Source organism: Ochotona princeps, chromosome 17 (assembly GCF_030435755.1).
Source record: "Ochotona princeps isolate mOchPri1 chromosome 17, mOchPri1.hap1, whole genome shotgun sequence".
Taxonomy (NCBI): domain Eukaryota; kingdom Metazoa; phylum Chordata; class Mammalia; order Lagomorpha; family Ochotonidae; genus Ochotona; species Ochotona princeps.
The window spans coordinates 18735915-18759209 of record NC_080848.1 but is presented as its reverse complement, the minus strand read 5'-3'; the positions used below and the strand labels follow the sequence as shown (position 1 = coordinate 18759209).

General features: G+C 60.7%; 2 protein-coding genes across 3 annotated transcripts; both read left to right on the top strand.

Moving 5' to 3' along the window:
- The first annotated feature begins 1134 nt into the window (after positions 1-1134).
- MLLT6 (MLLT6, PHD finger containing) lies at positions 1135-17832 on the top strand. Of its 2 annotated transcripts, none has more exons than XM_058676182.1 (20): positions 1135-1621; positions 2831-2910; positions 3315-3369; positions 3558-3667; positions 4560-4663; positions 4894-4987; positions 6421-6615; positions 7124-7222; positions 9280-9505; positions 9948-10562; positions 10966-11147; positions 11357-11462; positions 12498-12564; positions 12664-12809; positions 13127-13324; positions 13446-13534; positions 14378-14727; positions 15091-15181; positions 15591-15920; positions 16411-17832. In XM_058676182.1, exons 1-20 carry the CDS (start codon positions 1513-1515, stop codon positions 16450-16452), a joined length of 3288 nt encoding a protein of 1095 aa, XP_058532165.1. In that variant the 5' UTR covers positions 1135-1512; the 3' UTR covers positions 16453-17832. The 2 variants fall into 2 exon arrangements, with proteins under 2 accessions (XP_058532165.1, XP_004591181.2); XM_004591124.4 differs by having other exon boundaries at positions 1137-1621; positions 6418-6615.
- A 2583-nt stretch (positions 17833-20415) lies between these two features.
- CISD3 (CDGSH iron sulfur domain 3) lies at positions 20416-22793 on the top strand. Its single transcript, XM_004591232.2, has 3 exons — positions 20416-20650; positions 21125-21244; positions 22507-22793. Exons 1-3 carry the CDS (start codon positions 20615-20617, stop codon positions 22684-22686), a joined length of 336 nt encoding a protein of 111 aa, XP_004591289.2. The 5' UTR covers positions 20416-20614; the 3' UTR covers positions 22687-22793.
- Positions 22794-23295: the final 502 nt, after the last annotated feature.

The following is a 23295-nucleotide window of genomic DNA, read 5'->3' as shown; positions in this document are numbered from 1 at the left end:
GGGGGGAAGGGGCGGCCTCCCCCACCCCTGCCCCACTCCTGCCTCCTACCCCTCCCCCCCGGAAGCGTTCCTGGCCGCCAGGGCTTTGAAGTGTGGCCGGAGCCCCCAGGGCTGCCTTCTCCCCTCCGGCGCGCCACCTCCTGCGGATGCGTGCCTGTGTGTTTGTGACTTTTGGTGCCCGCGGGTGCCGCCTCATCCCCTAGCAAGTGTGTGGGGTTCCTATCTCCCTGCCTCCCCAAACTTGCCCACGTCAGTTTTAGGAAAGAAACCTACGAGCGGGCGCCCTCCGTTTTTTCCCCAAGAACCCCTCTCCCTTTCAGGGACTTTAATTAATACTTGGGTCCGCGCGTGCGCCCCAGGGTCATGTGTAACGGCAGGGTCCTGCGAGTGCGTGTCTTTAGCTAGGGGGGGGAAATCACAGCGCATCCGTGGGGTTGTGCTGGAGCGTGTAGCTAGCTCTGGGAGGGTCGGGCCTGGGGGTTGGGGGTCGAACTCTGCTGTCTGGCTGTGGATGCCCTGGTGCCCCAGAGTCCCCGCGCTTGCGCCAGTGCCTGGGCAGTCGACGGGAAGCGCCCCGCGGGCAGGGAGCATTGATTCATGCTGACACGAGGCTGTGAGGTTAATAAATACTTGTTGAATGGTGTTTGTGTGCCAGTGTCTGCCCTCCCGCGCGGACCCTGGAGAGACACCCCCCTCCTCCGCTCCAGCGACCCAAGGGCGAGTGGCCGTCCGCCTTGTCTCAAAACACCCCTTAAGTTATCCAGGGCTGGGGTCGGGGTGGAGGGCTGAAGAACAGATTCAGCAACGAAGAACCTGGGAGCACGGGGCTGGAGAAATCCAAAGACTCGGGGCCCGAGGCGGAAGGGCAAGGGAGAGAGGGGAAGGAGGGGGTGGCTCGGGAGTCACCGACGCAGCCCTAAAAACGCCAAAGAAACAAGGGGGAAGAAGCGCGCCGCGAAGCAGCGGAAAAAGCTCCCTACCAAGCCAGGCTTTGTTCCCTGAACCTAAGACTTTACCCGGCGGCGGGCGGGCGGGCCGGGAGCGAGCGAGCGGAGGCGCGCGGCCATGGCTGCCGCGGCCGGGCAGGGGGGCCGGGGAGGCGGCGCGTGAGCGGGCGGGCGCCCGGGATGTGCCACTCGGCGCCTCCCCCGCCGGGCCCGGGCTGCGCGGCGGCCGGGCGACCGTGGTAGCGGCGCGAGCGGCGCGGAGGGGGCGAGCCCGGCGCGCGAGTCTCATTGTTGGGGCGGGGTGGGGGGGGCCCGTCGGGGCATGAGGGCGAGAGCACGGCGGGGGGGGCGGCCAGACAGAGCGAGCGAGGAGGAGGAGGAGGAGGAGGACGAGGAGGAGGAGGCCGCCGAGGAGGAGGAAGGAGGAGGCAAAGAAAAGAAGCGGCGGCGGCGGCGGAGGAGGGGGCGAGGAGGCGCGCGGCCCCCCGCTCCCTCCCTCCCCCCCTGACCCCCGACCCCCGCCGGCCGGCCCCCCGCCCCAGCCCCGGAGGGAGCTCATGGGAGTATGAAGGAGATGGTAGGAGGCTGCTGCGTATGTTCGGACGAGAGGGGCTGGGCCGAGAACCCGCTGGTCTACTGCGATGGGCACGCTTGCAGCGTGGCCGTCCACCAAGGTACGCCTAGCTGGTGGTGGGGTGGGGGGAGTTGGGGCTGGGGATGCGAGGGGGCGGCGGCGGGACCCCCGGGGGCGGCGTGCGCTTGGGGCGCCCCGGGGCCGCGCCCTCCCGAGACCTCCTGGGGCTCGCGCGCCCCTCCCCCACCCCACCTGAAGGCCGAGGGAGGCGGAGGGGGTCTCCCCGCTACCCGGTCCTTAAGGACCCGGTCAGGGCATTGTTTTCTCGCCTATTGTTCCGGGCCTCGCGTCCCCCCCCCCACCCCAAGTTGAGGGAGTTTGGGGAGAGTCTGGGGAGCGACCAAGGGAACTCCCGGCGCCCCACACCGTCCCTGTCGGGGGGCGGCCCGGGTTGTGTTTACCTGCGAGGTGTCCCCTCCCGCCGGGTTATTTTGGTCCTGGCTCCCGGAGGAAGAGGTCAAGGGGGGTCATTTCCCCCCCTTCGCTTCCGGATGCTGGGAGGAGCAGAGTTGGTAAAGGGAGGAGAAGGGTCCCAGGAGAGCGAGGACTGGGAGCAGCCCCTGGGGAGGGAGAGGTTGTGCAGGGGGGTAGGGAGGCGGGCTCTCCCCCCCCTCCGGGAATGCAAGGAGTACCAGGTTCAGGAGTTCCCCGCAACAGCGAGCAGCACATGGCCCAGGAGTTAACTCCTTGAGGAGTCTCGCCGTGGGCGCAGGCTGGCATCTCCTGCCTGTCTGACACAGCCAGCTGGGTCCCCTCCGCTTCCCGGGACACCCCACCATCCAGCTGTGGCTGCGGGCTCTTCCCGCCATTCCCCTCCACTCCCTCACGTGTGCTGCACCTGTGCTCTGCCGACCTGTGCCTGGGATAGTGGGAGGAGATGAGGAATCTTTGGCCCGCCGATTTGCCCACCTGGCCCCTTACTGGCCCTTTAAGGAGTGATGCCTCCACACCTCCCCCTCATCCCATAACAACAAAATCTGTTTGCTTGTGGTGCTGATGCTTGGGGTCTGGCAAGCACTGGGAAGCAGGTCCAAAAAGGGCATGGGGTGGGGAGGATCTGGAAGTTTAAGGTCAAAGACTTTGACTTCCTGCCCTGTGGCTGTGTGCTTGGAGGCTGCCTGAGAGCTCTTTGGTACCCTTTGTGGGGGTGCGGTCAGGGAGGGGAGCAGTCTACCTCACCTTCCGCTGCCCTTCCCACATGGGCTCTGGGAGAAAACCCCTGGTTGACAGCTTTGTCCCCTGCCCCCAGCTTGCTATGGCATCGTTCAGGTGCCCACAGGACCCTGGTTCTGCCGGAAATGTGAGTCTCAGGAGAGAGCAGCCAGGGTGGTGAGTTCCAGACCCAGACCCCCCTTCCCCGACCCCTCCCACTCACGTCCCCTCCCGCCCCTTTCCCCCACACACCTGAGCTAAGGCTGGGGTGGGGTTCCCACAGCACTTCCTGTTTCCTGCACTCCTGTCACCAGCCCCATCCCTTGCACGGCTCATCCCTCCCTCTGTCCCACCTCTGGTCCCCACTCCAGGGACATAGAGGTTTGTCTTTGATTTTGGGGTTACCTAGGAAAGCGGAGGGAGCGCTGGGGAGACACCTGTGTTCCTGTAGCCCAGACCTTGGTGACTCCTGCCCTCACCTCCCTTGTCACTGTCACTTGGTCCTGATTATTTAGCCAGGGTCCTCGGGCTTGAACAGCAGTGTCCCAGTCCCTGTGTCGTCCCCCCCCTTGCATTGGCAGAGATGTGAGCTGTGCCCACACAAAGACGGGGCGTTGAAGAGGACCGACAATGGAGGTGAGAGTGCCTCAAGTTCCAGGGCTCAGCCATGGAGGCCGCCAGGACCCCACCCTGAGCAGGGCATAGGGCACAGGAGTGTAGTGGCTGGGCTGTGGAGGAGGAAAGGGTGGTACGGGGGTGTGGTTGCCAGCGGTGGGGTCTCAGGCTCGCCATCTGCAGCTGAGGCTGACCCTGCATCGCCCCAGGCTGGGCCCACGTGGTGTGTGCCCTCTACATCCCTGAAGTGCAGTTCGCCAACGTGCTCACCATGGAGCCCATCGTGCTACAGTACGTGCCTCACGATCGCTTCAACAAGGTCAGCACCCCTGCTGGGCCCCAGCCCAGGCCCCACCTGCCATCTTTGGGTCTGTCCACTGCACTCTTCTGTCTAGTCAGCACTTTACAGGCACTTGGGCTGTGGGTAGGTATGTACCCCTGACCCAGACTTCTGTACACACACACACACACACACACACACACAGAGCAGGAGAAAATAGACCCCCCCAGGCCAGAGCTCAGCAAACAGTTCACTCAGTTGTGTCCCTGGACACATTTTGCTGGGTGCGTACTGTGTGCCTGACCCAGCGTAGTGTTCTGGAGTGGTCACGGTCGATGTGCTGCCTCCCTCTCCCATGACACCCAGGGCCTTCTAGGCAGAGACCGTCCATCTCACTGAGCAGGTGAGTGGAATAGGTGCTGTGCAGGCCATCAGCAAGGCACTGAACTAGCACTCCCTCTGTGGACTTACTTCGGGTTGCAGTGACCAAGGAGAAGGCCTTTTTAGGCTAAGATCCAAGGCAAGGGTTGGGAAGGGGCAGAGCCAACCTTGAGGTCAGAGGGTTCTCTGATTCCAGCCAGAAGCAGTAGTCTGTGCAAAGACCACTCCCGCATGAGCAAGGTAAGCACAGTTCCTGGCCTTGTAGAGCTCAGGACCCCAGGACTGTGCTATCCATAGGGTCGCCACCAGCTTCATGCAGTTGTGTTGTTTAGAATTGGGTCCCTGTCCCCTCACCCCTGGAAGCACTAGCCAGTGACCTGTGGAACTAGACACCACTGTGTTGGCAAGTGCAGGTCATAGACCTTGCCATCACTGGGAACATTCTCTTGGACAGCACTGCGCCAGAATGGTGACGAGAGGTTGGCATTGTGGGGAGAGGTCTTGAGATGAGGGCTACCCAGAGGGGGGACAATCGTGCTATATCCCTTAGACCTGCTACATCTGCGAGGAGCAGGGTCGGGAGAGCAAGGCAGCCTCGGGGGCCTGTATGACCTGTAACCGTCATGGATGCCGGCAAGCTTTCCATGTCACCTGGTGAGACCACCATGTCCCCACCCTTTCCCCAGCTCTGCTTGATCACTGACAGCTGCCTAGTGGGCACACCTTCGCTGCTGTCTCTGGTGCCAGTACCCTTGCTGGCCTTGGATGGGCTTGACGTCACCTGGGGCAGGAGGAGGAGGCATCACCTGGGCGGTCAGGGGAGGAGGCAGATGGCCCGTCTGGTCCGTGGCCACACCCTCCTCAGGCTCCCTTCTCTGGATCAGTGCCCAAATGGCAGGTCTGCTGTGTGAGGAAGAAGTGCTGGAGGTAGACAATGTCAAGTACTGCGGCTACTGCAAATACCACTTCAGCAAGATGGTGAGTGCTTCTGCCCACACTCAAGGGTGTGGACACGGGGCCTGGGCTAGGGTCAGGGCTGGGGTTGGGAGGACAAGGGAGGAGAGAGCTCTCCATTCGCAGAGGGATACATGATAAAGTTTGGTTGGAGAGGTGTGACATCGAGCTTAGCTAAGCCATCTGCAGCACAAGTCGCAGCTCAGCTGTGGCCCACCAGTCAGTCTGGAAGGTTTCAAGGAAGACCCCATGGAAGCGGAAGTGGGAGGTAGCCCTTGTGTAACAGGTGCACGCCTCCCCCTGGGCACTTAATGTTCTGTAGTGGAGGTACTCTGAGCAGCCTGAGAACTGGGCACGCTGTGTCCTTTCCAGCTGTGGAAACCACTGGGCTCCTGGAGGTTCCCTAACTTACTTCTCAGCAGCTGCAGGGGATTTGGAACAGGCAGTGTGGCCCGATTGTTCCTGGGGAGAAGTCTTGAGAAGGAGGCTGTGGCTTGGACCTCACCTCTAGGCTGCAGCCGTGGGCCTTAAGCAGGAGGGTGGCATGATCAGATTTGTTCTCTAGGAGGATTACCCAGGCAGCCACCAGGCAGCAGATTGGGAACACCCAGGCCAGTGGCTGGCGGGCAGCTGCGAGCCAGGGGATGGAGGGAGGAAGCAGGATGCTAGTGCCGTTTCTAGGTAGACTTGGCCTGGTTGTGGGGGTAACTGTGAGACACCACGTGGGGAAAGCCAGAACATGAATGTCCCCACACACACCCAGGCGGCCCCGCATGGCCTGGCACTGTTGCGGTGGGTTCCACTCTGTTATCGCCCAATTGTCTGGTTTGGGCCCGAAGTCACGAGGCCGCCTTGGTTTCCTGGTATGATGAGGATGTAGGATGTGATAAGGCACTCAGGTTGGTGTGCTGCCAGTGCTGGGTGGAGAGATGAAGATTGGATGGCTGGCTGAGCAGGCTGGGAGTATATTGGGGGTCACAGAAGGGACAGATGAGCCCTGGCTGGAGGAGGCGACAGGAGGGCCTTCCAAGGGCTTTGTCAGGGATGATACTGTCCCACCCTCTCTCTGGGTCAAGGGAAGAACATTTTGGGGACCACTGTGCATGGTGAGGGGGGAGGACCAGAGTCTGGACAGAAGGGGTGGAGTATTGGCACAGGACAGGATATGAGGTGCCAGGCTCTCTTCCCCAGGGGAAGAGGCACAAAGAGGCTGTGGCTCGAGGACACAGGCAAAGAGTGTGTGCAAAGGGGAAAGAGAGACGCCCTCTGCCTCCTCCTGGCCTCGCAGTATAAGCTACAAGGCTGTGCTAGGTGTGCAGACCTGAGCATACACAAGGGTCCTGAGACAGGGTCCACCCAGCATTGGGCAGGGCCCATGGGACTTCACCTTCAGGATCTCTCTGAGCTGAGGGAGAGGAGAGGATGGGGCCAGCTATCTCCCTGCTCTCCTCCAGAAGACGTCCCGGCCCACCAGTGGGGGAGGAGGAGCGGGTGGCAGCGGCGGTGGAGGTGGCAGCAGCAGCGGTGGCAGCGGTGGAGGTGGCACCGGGGGCGGGAGCAGCAGCTTCATCGCTGGCCGGAGAAGCCGGTCAGCCTCGCCGTCCACCCAGCCGGAAAAGCACGCCAGCCACCACGAGCGCAGCCAGAAGAAGGTGAGGCCCGTCCTGCATCACCCCTGTCCACAGCCCGCACGCATCCTCACTAGCACAGGGGGCTGGTGCCTCTTTCCAGAAACTTCCAGTACAGTCCCCGCCAACATACATACTGCCAGGTCTTGTCCTCATCTTTTCTCTGAGGCCCCTGAGGAGCAGGAGGGGGTGAGGGAGTGGAATGAGAGGTTTTCAGAGGGTAGAGATCTGCCAAATCCTCCCTGTGACATGACTGTGTCCCCAAGGCCCCTGAAATACATAGAGCTATGTGTGCTCACACGCATGTCCACAGTCCAGCCATGTGCTGACCCAGGTCATGCCCTTCTTCCCTCACACCACATACCACACGTTTTTCCCTCTACTGTACAGTTCCCCATTCCAGGGGTACCCCCGGCAGGTACGTGCCTGCCATTGATGTTGCTCTGTGTTACTGGTGTACTCATGGGAGCAGCCACACCACCTGCCCCGCTCCACTTCCTGCACCTATGTCCCATCACCTCTCCCTCTGCAGAGTCGAAAAGACAAAGAACGCCTTAAACAGAAGCACAAGAAGCGGCCTGAGTCACCTCCCAGCATCCTCACCCCGCCTGTGGTCCCCACTGCTGACAAGGTACTGCTGCCAAGAGGCAGGAGTCAGGGCATGCCATATGTGTTGGGCTGGAGGGAGGCGAGTCAGAGTACATAGGGGACCCCAGCACCTTTCCCATGGTTTTGGGTTCATGTTTCCCCTTGCCGTACCTCCAGTTTCCTCATGCCCCTAGAATGAGTCTGCAGCCGCAGACCTCCAAGTCACTGGCCAGCCAGGACAGTAGGGTACCACCCTCCTGCTGGCTGCCAGATGTGCCTGTCTGTAGTCAGGTCCAGCACTCAGGCCTGCTGAGAGCTCCTGGGGCCCCCAGCAACAGGCAGAGGACCCATCATCTATCAGGACAATGTCCAAAGCCTGGCCCCTAGCCCAGGTCCCACCCATGCAGGTTGGAGGGCTGAAAGCGCTGGCCAGGATGGTATTCATAGGAAGCCCCAACTCCCCCCTGCATCCTACCCTTCCTGACGCGGGTAGAGACGTCAGGTCATGTCCGGATGAGCAACAGGCAGGCCTGACCCTAATCCAAGCCAGAACAGCCCCCTTGCCTCGGCCTCAGGCCTGCCTTGCTCAAATGCCCAAGGAGAGTCCGGGGGGCGGGGGGTCTGAAGTGGCAACTTCCTCCTGTCACCATCACAGTTCACCTAGCCCTGCCTCCTTCCGCTCCTCCTCTGGAGGTTGGCAGGGCCCTGGGCATCTTAGCAGGAGGCTCGGGTATCGGGTTTCAAGGATGATGTTGCTGTGGTAGCTGCCCCAGTCGCCTGCTCGCCTTCTCACTTATGGGGGCTCACCTGACCTTGCCAGGTACTGGCTGGCAGGTCGGGAGATCTGGGAGATCCTCCGGGACTGGCCTGGTCCCTGGGAGGGCCACGAGCTCTGTCCGCTCCAGCCTTTCAGCCGTTCTCCCCCGGTCCTCTCTGCCTGTTTTCTCAGCCACATCTGGCTCCCTTCAGAACTCCAGCTGTTGAGAAGAACAAAGAGGAAGATGGAGCCAGGCTCCACCAGGGAGAGCCTGTGCAGAGTGGCTTTCCTACTCTCCTGTGTCCCCTAGCCTCCCCCTAGTGTTTGCTGATTCAGCACAGTTCCCAATACCTGCTCTCCACCTTGACGGAGGAATGGAGCGGGGAGAGCAGTCAGCAGGCTCTCTTCCAGAACCCAGGCCTGGAAAGGGGACATGGGATTCACTTTATCCTCGAGAGAACCCAAGCAGACTGGTATTGGATTAACCCCATTTCATAAATGAGGAAAGCGGAGACAACACAGAGGTTAGTTAAGTAAGTTGGCTGAAAACTCCCAGCCGGTAAGCAGCCCAGCTGAGATAAACAGCTGAAATGTGATGTGGGCGCAGGCCTGACCGCCACGCGGAGCTGCTACCTCTCCCACTGCCTTTAGCCCATGGAGCTGGCACTCTGCCATGTGACCCCTCAGTGTGTCATCTGCTCCATGAATGAGGCTGAGATGCCAACCAGCAGGACACATGCTCAAGCCCCTGCCCCACTGATGCCCACACCGCTGCACATCCCACCACCACCAGCCACCCCGTGGGTTAATGAAGCCTCTCTGGTAGGCACAGTCTGCAGCAAGGTAGCATGGTGACTGCTGATGTGTCTTGGAAAGAAGAGGACAAAAGACTCACTCCATGCCCTGGGTACCTAGCAAGGCTTTTGGAGGTGAAGTACCCTAGGGAGACCAAGGCCAAGACCTCTGAGTTCAAGCCATGGCAAGTTGGCCAGGAAGAGCATGTTGTGGTCAGAGAGGGGCAAAAGCCCGGTGGCTGCAGCTTCCAGTACACAGGAAGAGAGTGGTGGCACAGGAGACCCTAGTCTCTAGCCCTGAACTACTTAAAGAGGCAGATAAGGATTTAAGTACAGGCTCCACTTTGCCCACCCTGCCTGGGGGCCAGGGCGCAGCCCTATGCAGGTTCAGTGCTCCTAGGCCTTACTCCAGGAGAGTCATGGTCCCTGGCCCCTGGGTGGCTGCCCAGCCAGGGACTCCTAGTTGGGCCCTCCTGCTTCATCCCAGCTCAGGGACATATCAGCGGGGTAGGAGAACTGAGCCTTGGCATGTCTGCCCGCCTGACCCAGGTCTCCTCGTCGGCATCCTCATCCTCCCACCATGAGGCCAGCACTCAGGAGACATCGGAGAGCAGCAACAGAGACTCGAAGGGGAAAAAGTCTTCCAGCCACAGCCTGGGTCATAAAGGCAAGAAACTGAGTAGTGGGAAAGGTGTGAGCGGTTTGACCTCGGCTTCATCTTCTTCCTCATCCTCCTCTTCCTGCTCCTCCTCTGGAGGGCCCTTCCAGCCTGCAGGTGAGTGGGGCCTCCAGGGAGGAGGCTGGGGGCCGGGACAACCTTTGGCTCCACACTGCCCCAGTAGGGGCCCTTGCCTGTGGGAGTGTGAGGCTCATGAGGGTTATCAGGTTGGTTCTGGAGAACCTTGCAGGATCCCTGTGGCCCTCCCCCCAGCTCCTCCCTCTGGAGCTAGCACGCCCTGCCCCTCCCTCTGAGGCCCCACCCTCCAGCCCTGCAAGAACTTGGCCTCTGGTAGTGCTGGGAGGCCACTGGGATGAAAGTTTCTCTCCTATTTTATTATAGGTGGAAAGGTTAGGGGATGGGGAACACCTGTCCCAGAACATGAATGAAACAGAGCTGGGAGAGGAAGCCAGCCTTCAACCTGCCGGGTTCAGCATACTGGGAGTGGGAGGTAGCCTGGGCCTGAGGTGTAGCTGTAACTCCTTTCCCCTCCGTGCAGTATCGTCCCTGCAGAGCTCTCCTGATTTTTCTGCGTTCCCCAAACTGGAGCAGCCGGAGGAGGACAAGTACTCCAAGCCTTCAGTCCCCACCCCTCCAGCCCCTCCCTCGCCCCCAGCCCCAGATCCCCCCAAGGCTGACCTCTTTGAACAGAAGGTGGTCTTCTCTGGCTTTGGGCCCATCATGCGCTTCTCCACCACCACCTCCAGCTCAGGCCGGGTCCGGGCCCCCTCCCCTGGGGACTATAAGTCTCCCCACATCTCTGCGTCCGGAGCTTCAGCAGTCACCCACAAGCGGATGCCTGCACTGAGCGCCACCCCTGCACCTGCTGAGGAGACTCCTGAAGTGGGCCTGAAGGAAAGGAAGCACAAAGCCAGCAAGAGGAGCCGCCATGGGCCAGGCCGTCCCAGGGGCAGCCGCAACAAGGAGGGCCCTGGCGGCCTGACTGCCCCTTCCCTGCCCAGCGCCCAGCTGGCTGGCTTCACGGCCACTGCTGCCTCACCCTTCTCTGGAGGTTCCCTGGTCAGCTGTGGCCTAGGTGGTCTGGCCTCCCGCACCTTTGGCCCTTCTGGTAGCCTGCCCAGCCTGAGCCTGGAGTCTCCCTTGTTGGGGGCAGGTAAGCAGCCCCTGGGTCAGTGGGCATTCCTAGGCTTTGCCAGTCTGGCAGTGGGACAGAGGCATAAACATGGAGACAGCAAATGGGATGGGATCTGCTTGAAAGGACAGAGTTACAGGATAGAGGTGACAGGCTCCTGCCTGGCAGCTGGAGAAATCTGGGTAGACAGTCAGTAGGACATGCTGCATTTGCGGAGAACTATAAAAGCACTGAGCTGGGGCAGGGCAGGACAGGCCAGTGTGCAGGTGTCAGGTGGCTGTGGCTGTCATCTTGGGAAGGGGCAGTCTCTGAGTAGGATTGGACAGGTGTGTGTGCTGCTGGGGCCCAGAGGGCGTGCCCCTGGGCAGGAGGCAGGTGACAGCTGGAGTGCAAGGTGACCCAGCTTCCCCTTGCATCCTTCCAGGCATCTACACCAGTAACAAGGATCCCATCTCCCATGGTGGCGGGATGCTACGGGCTGTGTGCAGCACCCCGCTCTCCTCCAGCCTGCTGGGGGCCCCTGGGGCCTCAGCCCTCCCCCGCCTCAGCCGCTCCCCATTCACCAGCACCCTGCCCTCCTCTTCTGCTTCTATCTCCACCACTCAGGTAGGGCCTCGCTCCTGGCTCCCCTTCCTCCTCTTCCCGGCCCCCCACCCCAGGGCAGGTCAAGGAGGAGCGATGGAGTGCTGGGGCTGGCTGCCTGACAGTGCCTCCTCTTTGCTGGCCCTGTGTCCTCCCCAGCATCCCTCACTCCCCAGCCCTCCCCCGCCACGGTCATACTCTAGCTCCAGGCTGGATTCTCCCCCTCCCCTCAGGTCTTTTCTCTGGCTGGCTCTACCTTTAGCCTCCCCTCTACCCACATCTTTGGAACTCCTATGGGTGCCGTTAACCCCCTCACCCAGGCCGAGAGCAGCCACACAGGTATGTAAACCTCAGACCCAAATCCCCTCTCTTCTCACAGGCCCAAGGCCACTGCCACCACCTGCCTGTGACCCCACAAGGGATGTGGGCAAGCTTGCTGACTGCCCCCGCCCTCTGGCCATTACCCACCCTGCCTACAAGGCTTCACTTTCCTCTCCACATGCATTGCTGGGGATCTGAGCAGAACAGAAGTACTGTCCCTTGCCCCAGAAGAAAGGACAGAGGGCTTGGGGACTGTCCACCACAGAGGGCAAGGAAGTGGTAGAGCCAGAGGTCAAATTTCAGTCTCCTGACTAGAGCTCTGATCCCTGTAGGTAGTCCCCGCCTCAGCTCCTGGGGTGTCCTGTGGTGCCCGGGATCTGCCCTTCCACAGGTCCCAACAGCTGGGCTACCAACTGGGTTTTTAGGTGTTAAGGGGGCCGGCCCCAGGTTCCCACCTTCCCCCTGGAGATTCCCCAGCCTGGGAGCTGATGGGTGTGGAGACTCCACTTGGCTGTTGGGGTGGAGTAGGGCCCAGCCTGAAGCCCTGGCTTCTGGTTAAATACCCAAAGGAGTGGAGAAAGAGAGTGTGTGTGTGTATGTGTGTGAGTGTGTGTGTGTAAGAGAGAGACTATTTTCTGAAATTCAGATCAGGTCTCAGGAGAGAGGGCCACACCCCAGGACTCTGGCTTGACAGGCGGTGTGTAAAGTCTAATTATGGATAACGCTAATGATGCCGTAGCTGTAGTGACTGAGGGCTTGGGGGCCACGCTCCTAGCCCTGGTGTCTGGGACCTTAGAGGTCGTTGGGTAGCTTGAAGTCACACAGCAGCTCAGTCTAGGTCTCAGGGAGAAATACGACAGTGGCTTTCCTCGGCGGCAGGGACCAATCTGCCTGGAGGGAGGTGAGCAGACATGGGCATTACCTCGAGAGCCATAGGGTTTCCCTTCTGGACTCTCCCATGCCGGGATTTGGGGACCCTGGGGGAGGAGACACAGCAGCTACCTCTTGGGGTGGGCATGACCCCTCCCTGCTGACTCTGCTGTCTGTTCTAAGAGCCAGACCTGGAGGACTGCAGCTTCCGGTGTCGGGGAACCTCTCCCCAGGAGAGTCTGTCTTCCATGTGAGGAAGGGGCAGCCCTAGAGACGGGCGCGGGGTGGGGGCCTTGGAGGTGGGAGGTGCGAGATGAGCCTGAGCTTTCGGTTGCTCTTCTGACCCCAGGTCCCCCATCAGCAGCCTCCCCGCACTGTTTGATCAGACGGCGTCGGCACCCTGCGGGGGCATGCAGCTCGACCCTGCAGCCCCGGGAACCACCAACATGGAGCAGCTGCTGGAGAAGCAGGGAGATGGGGAAGCCGGGGTCAACAGTGAGGAGCGAGGGGCGGGGAGCCCTGACTCATCCCCCTCCCTCCTGCAGGGTCCCCAGGGTCGGCCCTTTAATCCTGGCTGGGCAGATCCGGCGGAGCTCCCCCTGCACCTGCCTTAGACCTTACTATAGCCCAACTGCTTTCCCTGCTCGTAGCCCCCGCCCCCAGCCCAGGCTCCGCCTCCCCTTCCCAGATCCCGCCTCTTGTGGGGGCTCACCCACGCTTCTGCTCCCTGCTTTGGCTGCTGGCCCCACCCCGGCCCCGCCTCCCCCGCCGCTGACCCCGCTGGCCTGAGCTTTGTGCCTCCCTTTCCACAGTCGTGGAGATGCTGAAGGCGCTACACGCGCTGCAGAAGGAGAACTTGCGGCTGCAGGAGCAGATCCTAAGCCTGACGGCCAAGAAGGAGCGACTGCAGATCCTCAATGTGCAGCTCTCCGTGCCCTTCCCTGCCCTGCCTGCTGCTCTGCCCACTGCCAACGGCCCACTCCCGGGGCCCTACGGCCTGCCTCCCCAAGGTGAGGGGCCCCTTGTCCAGCCTGTGAGCAGGAGCAAGGGCCGGGGCGGGGAGGGGGCCTGCCTTTTCCAAGCACCCACTCCAGCTGCCGCTTCCCCCCACCCCCTCCACTGCCCTGGCAGCTGGCAGCAGCGACTCCTTGAGCACCAGCAAGAGCCCTCCTGGCAAGAGCAGTCTGGGCCTGGATCACTCGCTGTCCACGTCTTCCGAGGTACGTGGGGCCAGGAGGGGGCAGTGCCCTTGCCCTGGCTCAGGGGGAGGGGCGGCTCTACCTGTGGGCCTGACTCCCTGCTCATTCCTTCCTGCCTGGCAAGTCGGTAGGCAACGGAGCCGGCTCAGCCCTACCCCCAAAGGTGGGCTGTGCCTGCCAGGGTAGCAGCAAATACCATAGGCCCACAGCAGCAGCAGCAGTGCAGAGGTGGCACTGCCTGGCAGGGAAGGAGGGCTCTGCATATTCCAGGGTTGGTCAGGGCAGGGCTGTTGAGGAATGCTCAGGACAGGGTGATTCCAGCAGGGGCTGTGGAGTTCGTGGGTTGGAATAGCAGCTGCTCTGCCTGTGTTGTAGTCTTCTTGGGATGAACCCAGCTCCTATCTGCTTTCTGCCACCAGTGACCTCCCTCTGGCTTCACAGTCACTGTGTAGACTAGGTGCTAACATCCCCCCTCCCATCCCTGTGGGTTATGAGTGAGTCAGCTAAGAGGCAGTGGTAACCCCGGTCACCCCCATTGTAGCGTGGTTGGCATGGGATGGGATGGGGCCCTGGGTTTTCCCCAAATTGTGCTGCTCTTGCCTGCAGCTTGGCTTCACTTCAGGCTCAACAACAAGAACAGCCCCTGCATCACTATCCCATAGCACAGTGGGGATGCTGGCCCACCAGCCAGTGGTGCTCACCACTGCTGGTGGAGACTGGAGACTTAGCCCTATCCTCCATCCTGCTTTTTTCAGGGTGTCTATGGGTGAGGCAGAGGTGGAGGAGCTCTGTGAGAGAACTGGTGGGGACCAGGATGGTCACACTGACCCTCTGTCTCCTAACCCCTCCCCGCTCCCTCCCCAGGACCCGCACTCAGGCTGCCCGAGCCGCAGCAGCTCGTCACTGTCCTTCCACAGCACGCCTCCACCGCTGCCCCTGCTCCAGCAGAGCCCTGCCACCCTACCCCTGGCCCTGCCAGGGGCCCCGGCCCCACTCCCACCCCAGCCTCAAAACGGACTGGGCCGGGCTCCTGGGACAGCAGGGCTGGGAGCCATGCCCATGGCTGAGGGGCTGCTCGGGGGGCTGGCAGGCAGTGGGGGCCTGCCCCTCAATGGGCTCCTAGGGGGGTTGAATGGAGCTGCTGCCCCCAACCCGGTGGGCTTGAGCCAGGCTGGCGCGACCCCCACACTGCAACTATCAGGCTGTCTCAACAGGTGAGTCCCAAGAGTGGCAGTAGGGAGGGGGGCACCAGGAGGGATTCTCCTTAAAGCATCGCTGACCCCCTCATCTCACCCAGGAGCTGAACTTAAGCAGCTCTTGGTCCCTGGTTTCCCCCCACCCCCTCTACTGGGTGTCCTTTGGGGTCAGGAGCCTACCCACCTGCCCTATGCCACTCTGGCTTCCCCTCCTGAGAAATGTCTCCATCCAGCTATACCTTTCCACTGGCCCCATGCAGCACAGGCATCTACGCCCTCTGGCCCCTTGTCTCCATGTCCACATCCCGGGGGGATGGGAGCTGGAGGAGTGTGGGCAGAGCATCCCTGAGTCTTCGCCAACCTCCCTCTGTACTGTCGCAGCCTCACGGAGCAGCAGAGACACCTTCTGCAGCAGCAAGAGCAGCAGTTGCAGCAGCTGCAGCAGCTCCTGGCCTCCCCACAGCTGACCCCAGTAAGGAAGGGGCTCCTGGGTCCCTTCCCCAGCTCTGCTCGAAAGGGCTGAGCTCTGAGGAGCCATGTCTGGGGGAGAGAGGGGACGCTCCTGGCTGGCTGTGACATGGAGCCCCTGGGATCGGAGCTGGGTCCCTTTTGGGTGTGGTTGGGAGGCATCTGGGGCTGGAACTTCAGGTTACGTAGTTTTGCTGGGATCTGGCGCCTGCCAGCCCCCAGGTCTTCACGAAGATTGTGTGGTCCAAATGGGGAAACTGAGGCTCAGCAATGGCAGTTAGACCAAGAACCCTCACTGTCTCCCAGCATCTGGTCCCAGTGTTGCAGTGGGGTGGAGCTGGGCCAAGCAGGGCAAGTGGGGTCAGGGAAGACCCCACAGGGCCCCTGGACCCACACTCAATCTGCCTTTGCAGGAACACCAGACTGTGGTATACCAGATGATCCAGCAGATCCAGCAGAAGCGGGAACTGCAGCGGCTACAGATGGCTGGGGGCTCCCAGCTGCCCATGGCCAGCCTGCTGGCAGGAAGCTCCACCCCCCTGCTCTCAGCAGGCACCCCTGGCCTGCTGCCCGCCGGAGCCCTGGTGGCTCCCTCACTTGGCAACAACACGAGCCTGCTGGCCGCAGCTGCAGCAGCTGCAGCAGTAGCTGCAGCTGGCGGGCCTCCCGTGCTCACGGCCCAGACCAACCCCTTCCTCGGCCTGTCGGGAGCTGATGGCAGCAGTAGTGGCCCCAAAGGAGGGGTGAGTAAGGAGTCTGGGGTGGACAGAGGTGGATCGCCAGATTAACATCAGATGCAACAGCTGGGGAAGACAGTTCCTCCTCCTCCACCCCAGCCCTGCTCAGACCTCAAGTTGCTTCTTGCAGAGCCCTGGGAGCTACTGGGTGCAAGGGCTAACAAAGAACCAATCAGAGCAGAGCTGGCCTCTGGGAGGACCAGTGAGAACAGGCCATTTCCTTTTCAGAGAAGACCAATTAGAAAGCAGGCCACCCTCCCTACCTGTTCTGAGGACTCCAGTGCCTGCTGACCTTGGCATGCCATGGGTGTGCACCTGCATGCTCTGTGGCAGGGTAGCTTTTCCACCCTACCTGTTGACCCTGGAGTGCACCTGCCAGAGCCCAGGCCCCGCCTCTTGCGCACTGTAGCAGCTGTCTTGGTCCAGGAAGCTCTTTTCAGCTGAGCACTGTGGCCAGACACCTCCCAAATTTGGGCCTCCCTTGCTCTCTTTCCAGACCGCTGACAAAGGAGCCTCAGCCAATCAGGAGAAAGGCTAAAACTCCATACACACGTCCCTGACCCTGCCACGTGGAGCGGGCAGATCCTGGCCTGAGAGGTCCTAGCCTGGAGCAGGCGCCAGCACCCAGACACTAGAGAGCCCCGGCCCAGAGCCTGTGCTGGGCCCAGCCGGGGAGCATGGGTGACACTCCTGGTGCTGGAGACTAAGGGAGGAGCTCCTTTCGCCTGGCCCGTGCCCCTCCCTGCATCGTCCTCCCCACAAGGCAAGGCGGGAGGTGGGGGAATAGATCCCAAGCCTGCCCAGGAGCTGTCCTCCCCCAGACCTGGCCCTGGGGCTCCAGAGAGCAAAGTGGGCCGTGGTCCAAGTGGCACTTGGTTGGCCTCACCTCCTCATGTGGGTCTGCACTTGAACAGGGCAGAGAGACAAGCCCAGGGCCTGGCCCTGGCTTGAAGGTGTCCTACGGAGAAGGGCTGGCCAGACTTGATGTGCAGTTTCTCCCCAGTCTGGGCAGGTGGCAGATGGGCTCCTGGGACTGCTATTGGCCATCCCTCCCTGCCCGGCGGGGGGGGGTCACAAGCCAAGCTTGTAAAAGCCCAAAGGTGGAGGGGGGCTGAGGGAGGGGCCCAGTGCTGGGGAGGGGCAGGTGCGGAAGGGGCCAGACTGGCTCTGTTGCCCCGCCCATTTTTTGCACTATTGGCTTGAGGAGTGCGGAGGGTGGGGAGATGGAGCCACCTGACCCACAGAGCAAATGTGTGTGTGTGTGTGTGTGTGTGTGTGTGTGTGTGTATCTACCATGGACCTGTGGCAGCCAAGGGCAGGGACAGGAGCAAAAGGAGCAAAGGTCACAGGATGTGGAGGGTGTGCAGGGCATGGAGGGTGGGGCACCTGCCCCACCTCACCACCTTCTGTCCCTGTCTGGGGCATGATTGGTTAACACAAGCCAGAACAGTACTCCAGTATTGGAGAGAAACTGGGGGCTGGGGGCTTCAAATCAGGGTACCATCCTGCCCTCCCTCCCCTAGGCCCTCTTGGTCTCAGGGCCCCCCTCCCCTACTGGTGTGTGGTCTTTCTTCCCTGGCACAAGGGAGCCCCAGAGATTGGGGGAGGGGGGAGGGGTACAGTGCCACTTCTTTTAGCAGTTAGCCAGCCTGCTTCTCACCTCCATACCCTAGGGAAGCCCCTTAAGCTGACCTGATGCCTGTCTGTCCCCTCACTTGCCAGCCATTTGGGGAGGGTGGTTAGCGACCCCTTGCCTGGGGCCTCTGGGAAGCCTGTGTCCCTGGGTCAGTGCACTGGGGGCTCCGCCCTCCCCTGACACTCCCTTCCCGTCCATCTCTTTGCATGTGTGAGGTTTTTTGTGTGTGTGTGTTTCCGTTTGGGTTTTGTTGTTGGGTATTTTTTGGTTGTTTTTTTTTTTTTTAAATAAAGAAAAGAAGAGGTGTATATTTTTGGCAATGACAGAAATGTAGTGCAGATATATTTTTGCCTGTGCTGCTCAACTGTTTTTTTCTGATACTGAGAATAATATTAATATTCCTGTTGATAAGACTTTGTAAGACATTAGGGAGGTGATGACAGGGGAGGGGGGCGTCCTGAGATTATCTCTTGGGCACTTGCAAGGGCTTGGGGGAGGGGGGGAAGCTGCTGTAATGACCTCAGAAATTCTCTGTATTAACGTTCAATATCAGTTAGGAAGAAGTGATAGACTTGAGCATATATTCATCTTAATTAATTAGGCTTTTTGACTCCCTGTCCCTAAGCCACTGGAAAGAGAAGTGGCTCTGGGAGATGCCCACTGCTGCCCAGGTTACCTGCTGTGTAGAGGGTAGCCCCTCCCAGGCCTCCAAGTCTAAGCAGGAGGTCCGCTGGGCCTCCCCTGCCCTGGGGCCAGGGGTTGAGGTTCTTCCGGCCCCCATCTGCCCAAGAGTGCATGGTGTACAACTCCCCCAAGCCCCTGGCATTTCCTAGGTGGCGGTGCTGTGTTGGTGATTATGAGGCATCAGGTGGACCCAAAGAAGGGAGCCAAGCTGGGTGTGGGTATGTGCTGCCCAGGAGGAGGCAGGACCCCATGAAGAAGGACGGGTACCGCCACCCTGCCCTCTCCCTGCCTCAGCCCCTTTTTTGTAAATTGTATTTGGGTGAGGTTGGATAGACACACAGATTTGTAGTCCTCTTGCCTGGGGGAGGGGAAGGATGTGGGTTGTGGAACGGAAGTGGAGTGTGCAAACCTGTGTGAGCTGCGCTTGTGCTGTGTCCCCCTTAGTGGGGGGTGGTGGGTGCTATGTCCAAGGATCCTGTGTCCAGCCAAGGGCCACAACTGGCTCACAACTGTCCCAGCTGGAGAGGACTTGGTTCTGGGGTCATTTAGGCCAGTTTTGTGCTTCACAGGTGACCGTCCCAAGTCTGGCATGGGGACACGGCTCCCAGGCCGGCCACACAGCCTTGGGGTGTGTGTGTGTGTGTGTGTGTGTGTGTGTGCGCGCGTGCAGGGCCATGGGGGGGGAGGGCATCTGTGGCACTGACTGTCCAGCGCAGAGCTGTTGGATCCTCTTGAGACAAACGACACTTTAAGGGTTGCCTTTTTTTTTTTTTTTTCACTCTTTAGTTTTTCCTGTTTGTGGGGTTTTCCCCTCTGGCTCCTGAGTCTGCTGCGACCTCTGGGTGCCCACCCCAGCCTCTTAGGGAGGACCTAGACAAGGAGGGAAACCTCCATGCCCCCCTCCCTAGACCAGAGACTGGCTTCTGGGAGCGGCACCCGTAGGTACAAGGGGCGGGAGTTGGGAGCTTGCTCCCAGTTCAACTCAATTCCAACTGACTCCCCGAGAACGGTACCCTGCAGGGGTAGGGGTCACATGGGAGGGTGGCAGGGCTGAGGAGCCCTGGCTCCCTCCTGCCATACCCCTGGGATTACACCTGCTGCCATCGCCGCAGCTCCCGGCCACAGTATCTACTGAGGAGCTGGCCGCTCCGCCTCTGCTGGTCACTTTCTCCGGCCAGACCTGGGACTTGGGTGGTGGGACTGGAGACCTGAACCCCAGCCCTCCGCCTCCACCCTCTGCCCAGCCTGTTTCCATGTAGCCGACCCTTCCAAGGGGGCAGGGAGGGGTAGTCGAAGGTTGCAATCCCAGGGGCCCTTTGGCATTCTAGAACCTTTCTATCCTCAGCCCCAAAGGCACGGCCCCTGCCACCTCCAAGCCTGGAATTGTGTTTAACCCGGATCTTGTATCTTTGTATAACGGATGTCATTTGTACGAAGGGCAGTTCATAAACAGCACTTGTTCTTTTAATAAAAGAATGTTTTACAAAAATCCCAGAGAGATTCGCCTTGTCTTTACATTTTCATTTTCCTCTTTACCTGAGCGTCTGGCACAGATAATCTTCCTTTGGCTAGGTTCCTGCCCAAATGCCAGCGACTGGGCCAGGCCCAAACCAAGAACCAGGAACTTCCTCCGGATTCCCAGTGGGTGGCAGGGACCATCACCTGCTCCTCCCAGCACGCGTGCGCGGTTACCAGGATGCTGCACCTCAAATCCAGAGAGCTCTAAATCGAGATTTAACTCTATCTGACCCGTCCACCAGGGGCGCCTGAAGTGGGGGCACAGCCTGGGACACCACTGGGAGTAGCGGCCTAGGAGCCTGCGAACTCAATCGCACGCACCGCTTCGGTGCGTGTTCAAACCGCACAAGCCGGCACCCCACAGCAGGATTCTAACTTACCGGCTTGGCTCCGGGGCAATGCCTGCCCCATCTCATGGAGGCGCCCACTTGGGGTGCATCACTGCAGGCCAAGGGGACTACGCCCGGGGCTCTCGCAGCTGCTTCCGGGCCGGGCTGCTCTGGGAGGGCAGCGGGGCGGAGGGAGTCGGGAAGGTGACCCGGCAGGGGCGGAGCCGGCACGCACTGCCGGGCGGCCGTAGCCGGACGGAGCTCGGCCATGGGCAGCGAGCGGATGGTGCTGCGGGCGCGTGGTGCCCTGGTGAGACACCCACCCCTGCCTTGCCAGCCCTCCGCTTTTCTCCTCGCTGCCCTCAGCAACCTTGGCATAAGAGAGCGCCCCTGCTGGATGCGGGCCTCCTCCTCAGCAAGTCTCCTTTCTCTCTAGGACCTTGTTGTCTGACCCCCTTATTTCTCTCCTGCACCCTCAGCCCAACCCCTCACCACTAATCCCATTTCTGTTTCAATGCCTGTGTGCCTCACAGATGCTGGGCCCTGCGCGGAACGTCTCCTCATGGCTGGTAAGCACTCCTTCCCCTCCCCCAATCCCGGACAAGTTTCCCACCCAGTCCCCAAACCACTAAGGCAGCGGTCAGGGACTAGAGCACCCTAGCCGCTTCCCAGCGTCCAGCGTCCAACGCCGCTGTTGCCTGCATGGCTGGTGATGAGTGGGGCAGGGCCAGGAGCCAAGCTTTTGGCGGGAAGACTCACAGTGCATGGTGGAGCAAGCCCCAGGTGCAGGGACCCCCGTCTCCTCTCCCTGGCAACCTGGTGTGCGTCAGAATCGGAGGGAAGGCAGCTGGACCTCCAACCCCGAGTGCCTGGTGGCCTTGCAATGCCTGCTATCCTTACTGGGGTCTTGGAGGCAGCGACCTGGGAGAGTCAGGTCAGATCAGCCTCCTGTGGGCCAGAGACAGAGCCGACCCTAGACACAGGCAGGAAAAGTTTCCACCGCTTTCTACTGACCCCAAGCCCCTCATCTTCCCTGGCCACAGGCCCGATGGTTCCCCAAAGTCTCAGCCAAGCCCGTGGTGGCCCTGAAAACACCCATCAAAGTGGAATTGGTGGCTGGGAAAACCTACAGGTGGTGTGTGTGTGGCCGCAGCAAGAAGCAGGTGAGAGACCCCCTACCCATTATTATAAGACACCTCTGCCTGATGTCCCTGCCCACCCACTCTGCCCCTCCCATTCCCACACATCCCCAGGGAGTTGGGGGTCGCAGCACACCCACACTGACCGGAGACAAGGTCACCTGTAACCCAGGGCTCCTGACTCTGCACCTGCCCCTTGCAGGGGGCCAGGCCGGGGACTGCGGCCAGGCTGCTGGAGGGCAGGCTCCAGGACTCCTCTGCCTGCACTACTGCCTTCACCATGTTTCCCCTCCCCAAAGGCCTGTATTTCTCATTCATTCCTCCAGGCAGTGTTCTAAACCTCAGACTCCAACACTAGGGAGACCTGGCCTGCTCATCTGCTCCCAAAGCTGGCCCAGGGATCCTTCAGAGCCCCAGGCTTCTCACTACCCTTCTGCCCCAGTGGGAGCCCTGGACATAATCTTGGCCTCTGGGCCCCTTTCTTCCGAGCTGCCATACATTGTGCCAGCAACCCCGGCTTCCGTTCCCACTTTCCCAGAGTGGCAATGGCCTTGGGACAGGTCTCTGTGGGGCTGGAGTTGTGCCCATGTCCTGCAACCCTTCCTTGGGTGTGGCATGCCAGCCTCTGCCTCCTGTCCTTTGGAGCAGGTTGCTCAGGTTTTATTTGCTTCTCTCACTTTTCCTCCCATCCCACCTTGACCCCAGGGTCAAGATGCTGTGGCTGCAGCTGTGCACCTCTCTGGACCCCTTTCCAGGACCCAGTCTGTCCCCCAATGGCTCTGGAGATAAGGAGTATCCTCCCACCTAGGCAGCCAGTGGGAAGTGGGATGTCCCTGTCCCACAACATGGGCCCACCTGTTGGACAAAACTCCCACAGCCTGAAAGTATAGTGCACCCAGGGGCCGCTCAAGCCAGCCAAGTTCTCTCCCCGGGAATGCAGGCAAAGGACACAGATTCCCTGAACCAGAGAGGTGCCACTGTTCCAGACAAAAGTAACACCACACGCAGACCTCAAGTGCGAATGCTGCTCCAACCTGCAGTGTTACGTGTAACACTGCCATGTGGCCTGGCACCTGCCAGTTCCTATGAGCAAAGTGCATAATGACCAGTGCTGATTTCCTCCTGGCTGTTTTACTCTCAGTCCCCACTCCGTGACAGTGAATGAGCCCAGGCAGCCTGTGCTACGCCAGCCGCGCCACGGCGTGGTGCTCTCCTGAGCTCTCTCTGACCCGCCCCACCTTGCCAGTCCACGTCAGGTCTTTGACTGCCTCTCCTTCCCCCACCAGCCCTTCTGTGACGGCTCTCACTTCTTCCAACGCACTGGCCTGTCCCCACTTAAGTTCAAGGCCCAGGAGACCCGCATGGTGGCTCTCTGCACCTGCAAGGCCAGCCAGAAGCCACCATTCTGTGATGGAACACACAAGAATGAGAGTATACAGAAGGCAGAGCTGGGCTCCCCGGTCTGAGTTGGCAGTCTCAGTGGCCCACTTCGGGCCTCCCAGACCCCGAGAGGATCCTCGGCTGGGCTATGGGGGAGGCATTCCCTGTCCTGAGCCCCACAGTCTCAGGCAGCTGGGGGCTCACGGTTCAGCGGCTGCTGGTATAGAGATGGAAATTAAAGAAACATGCCCACCTAGAGCGGTTACTGTGGTCACTGGTGGGAATCCCATGCCTCCTGCTCCACTGCACTCCTCAAATGCCTGTAACAGCCAGGGCTGGGCCAAGCCCAAGCCAGGGGCCAGGAGCTCCATCTGGCTTTTCCACATGAATGGTAGGCACCAGGCACTTGAGCCATCATCAGCTGCCTGCCAGGTGCATCAGCAGGGAGCTGGCTCAGAAGCAGAGTACCTGGGATTTGAATTTGAACCAGAAACCCAGGACAATGTCCACAGCCTTAACGCACTGCATCATAATGTGACTGGCCACAGGCGGTCTAACCATAGAGCCCCCAAGGTAGGCTGCCAGCGCATGCCCTGTCTGTGTCCCACAAAGAACTCTGGGCCCTGGTGAGTATGCAGCATTTATTTCAAAGCCAAGATACAGCCTGTCCCCGGGTAGAGGAGGGGACAGTCCCC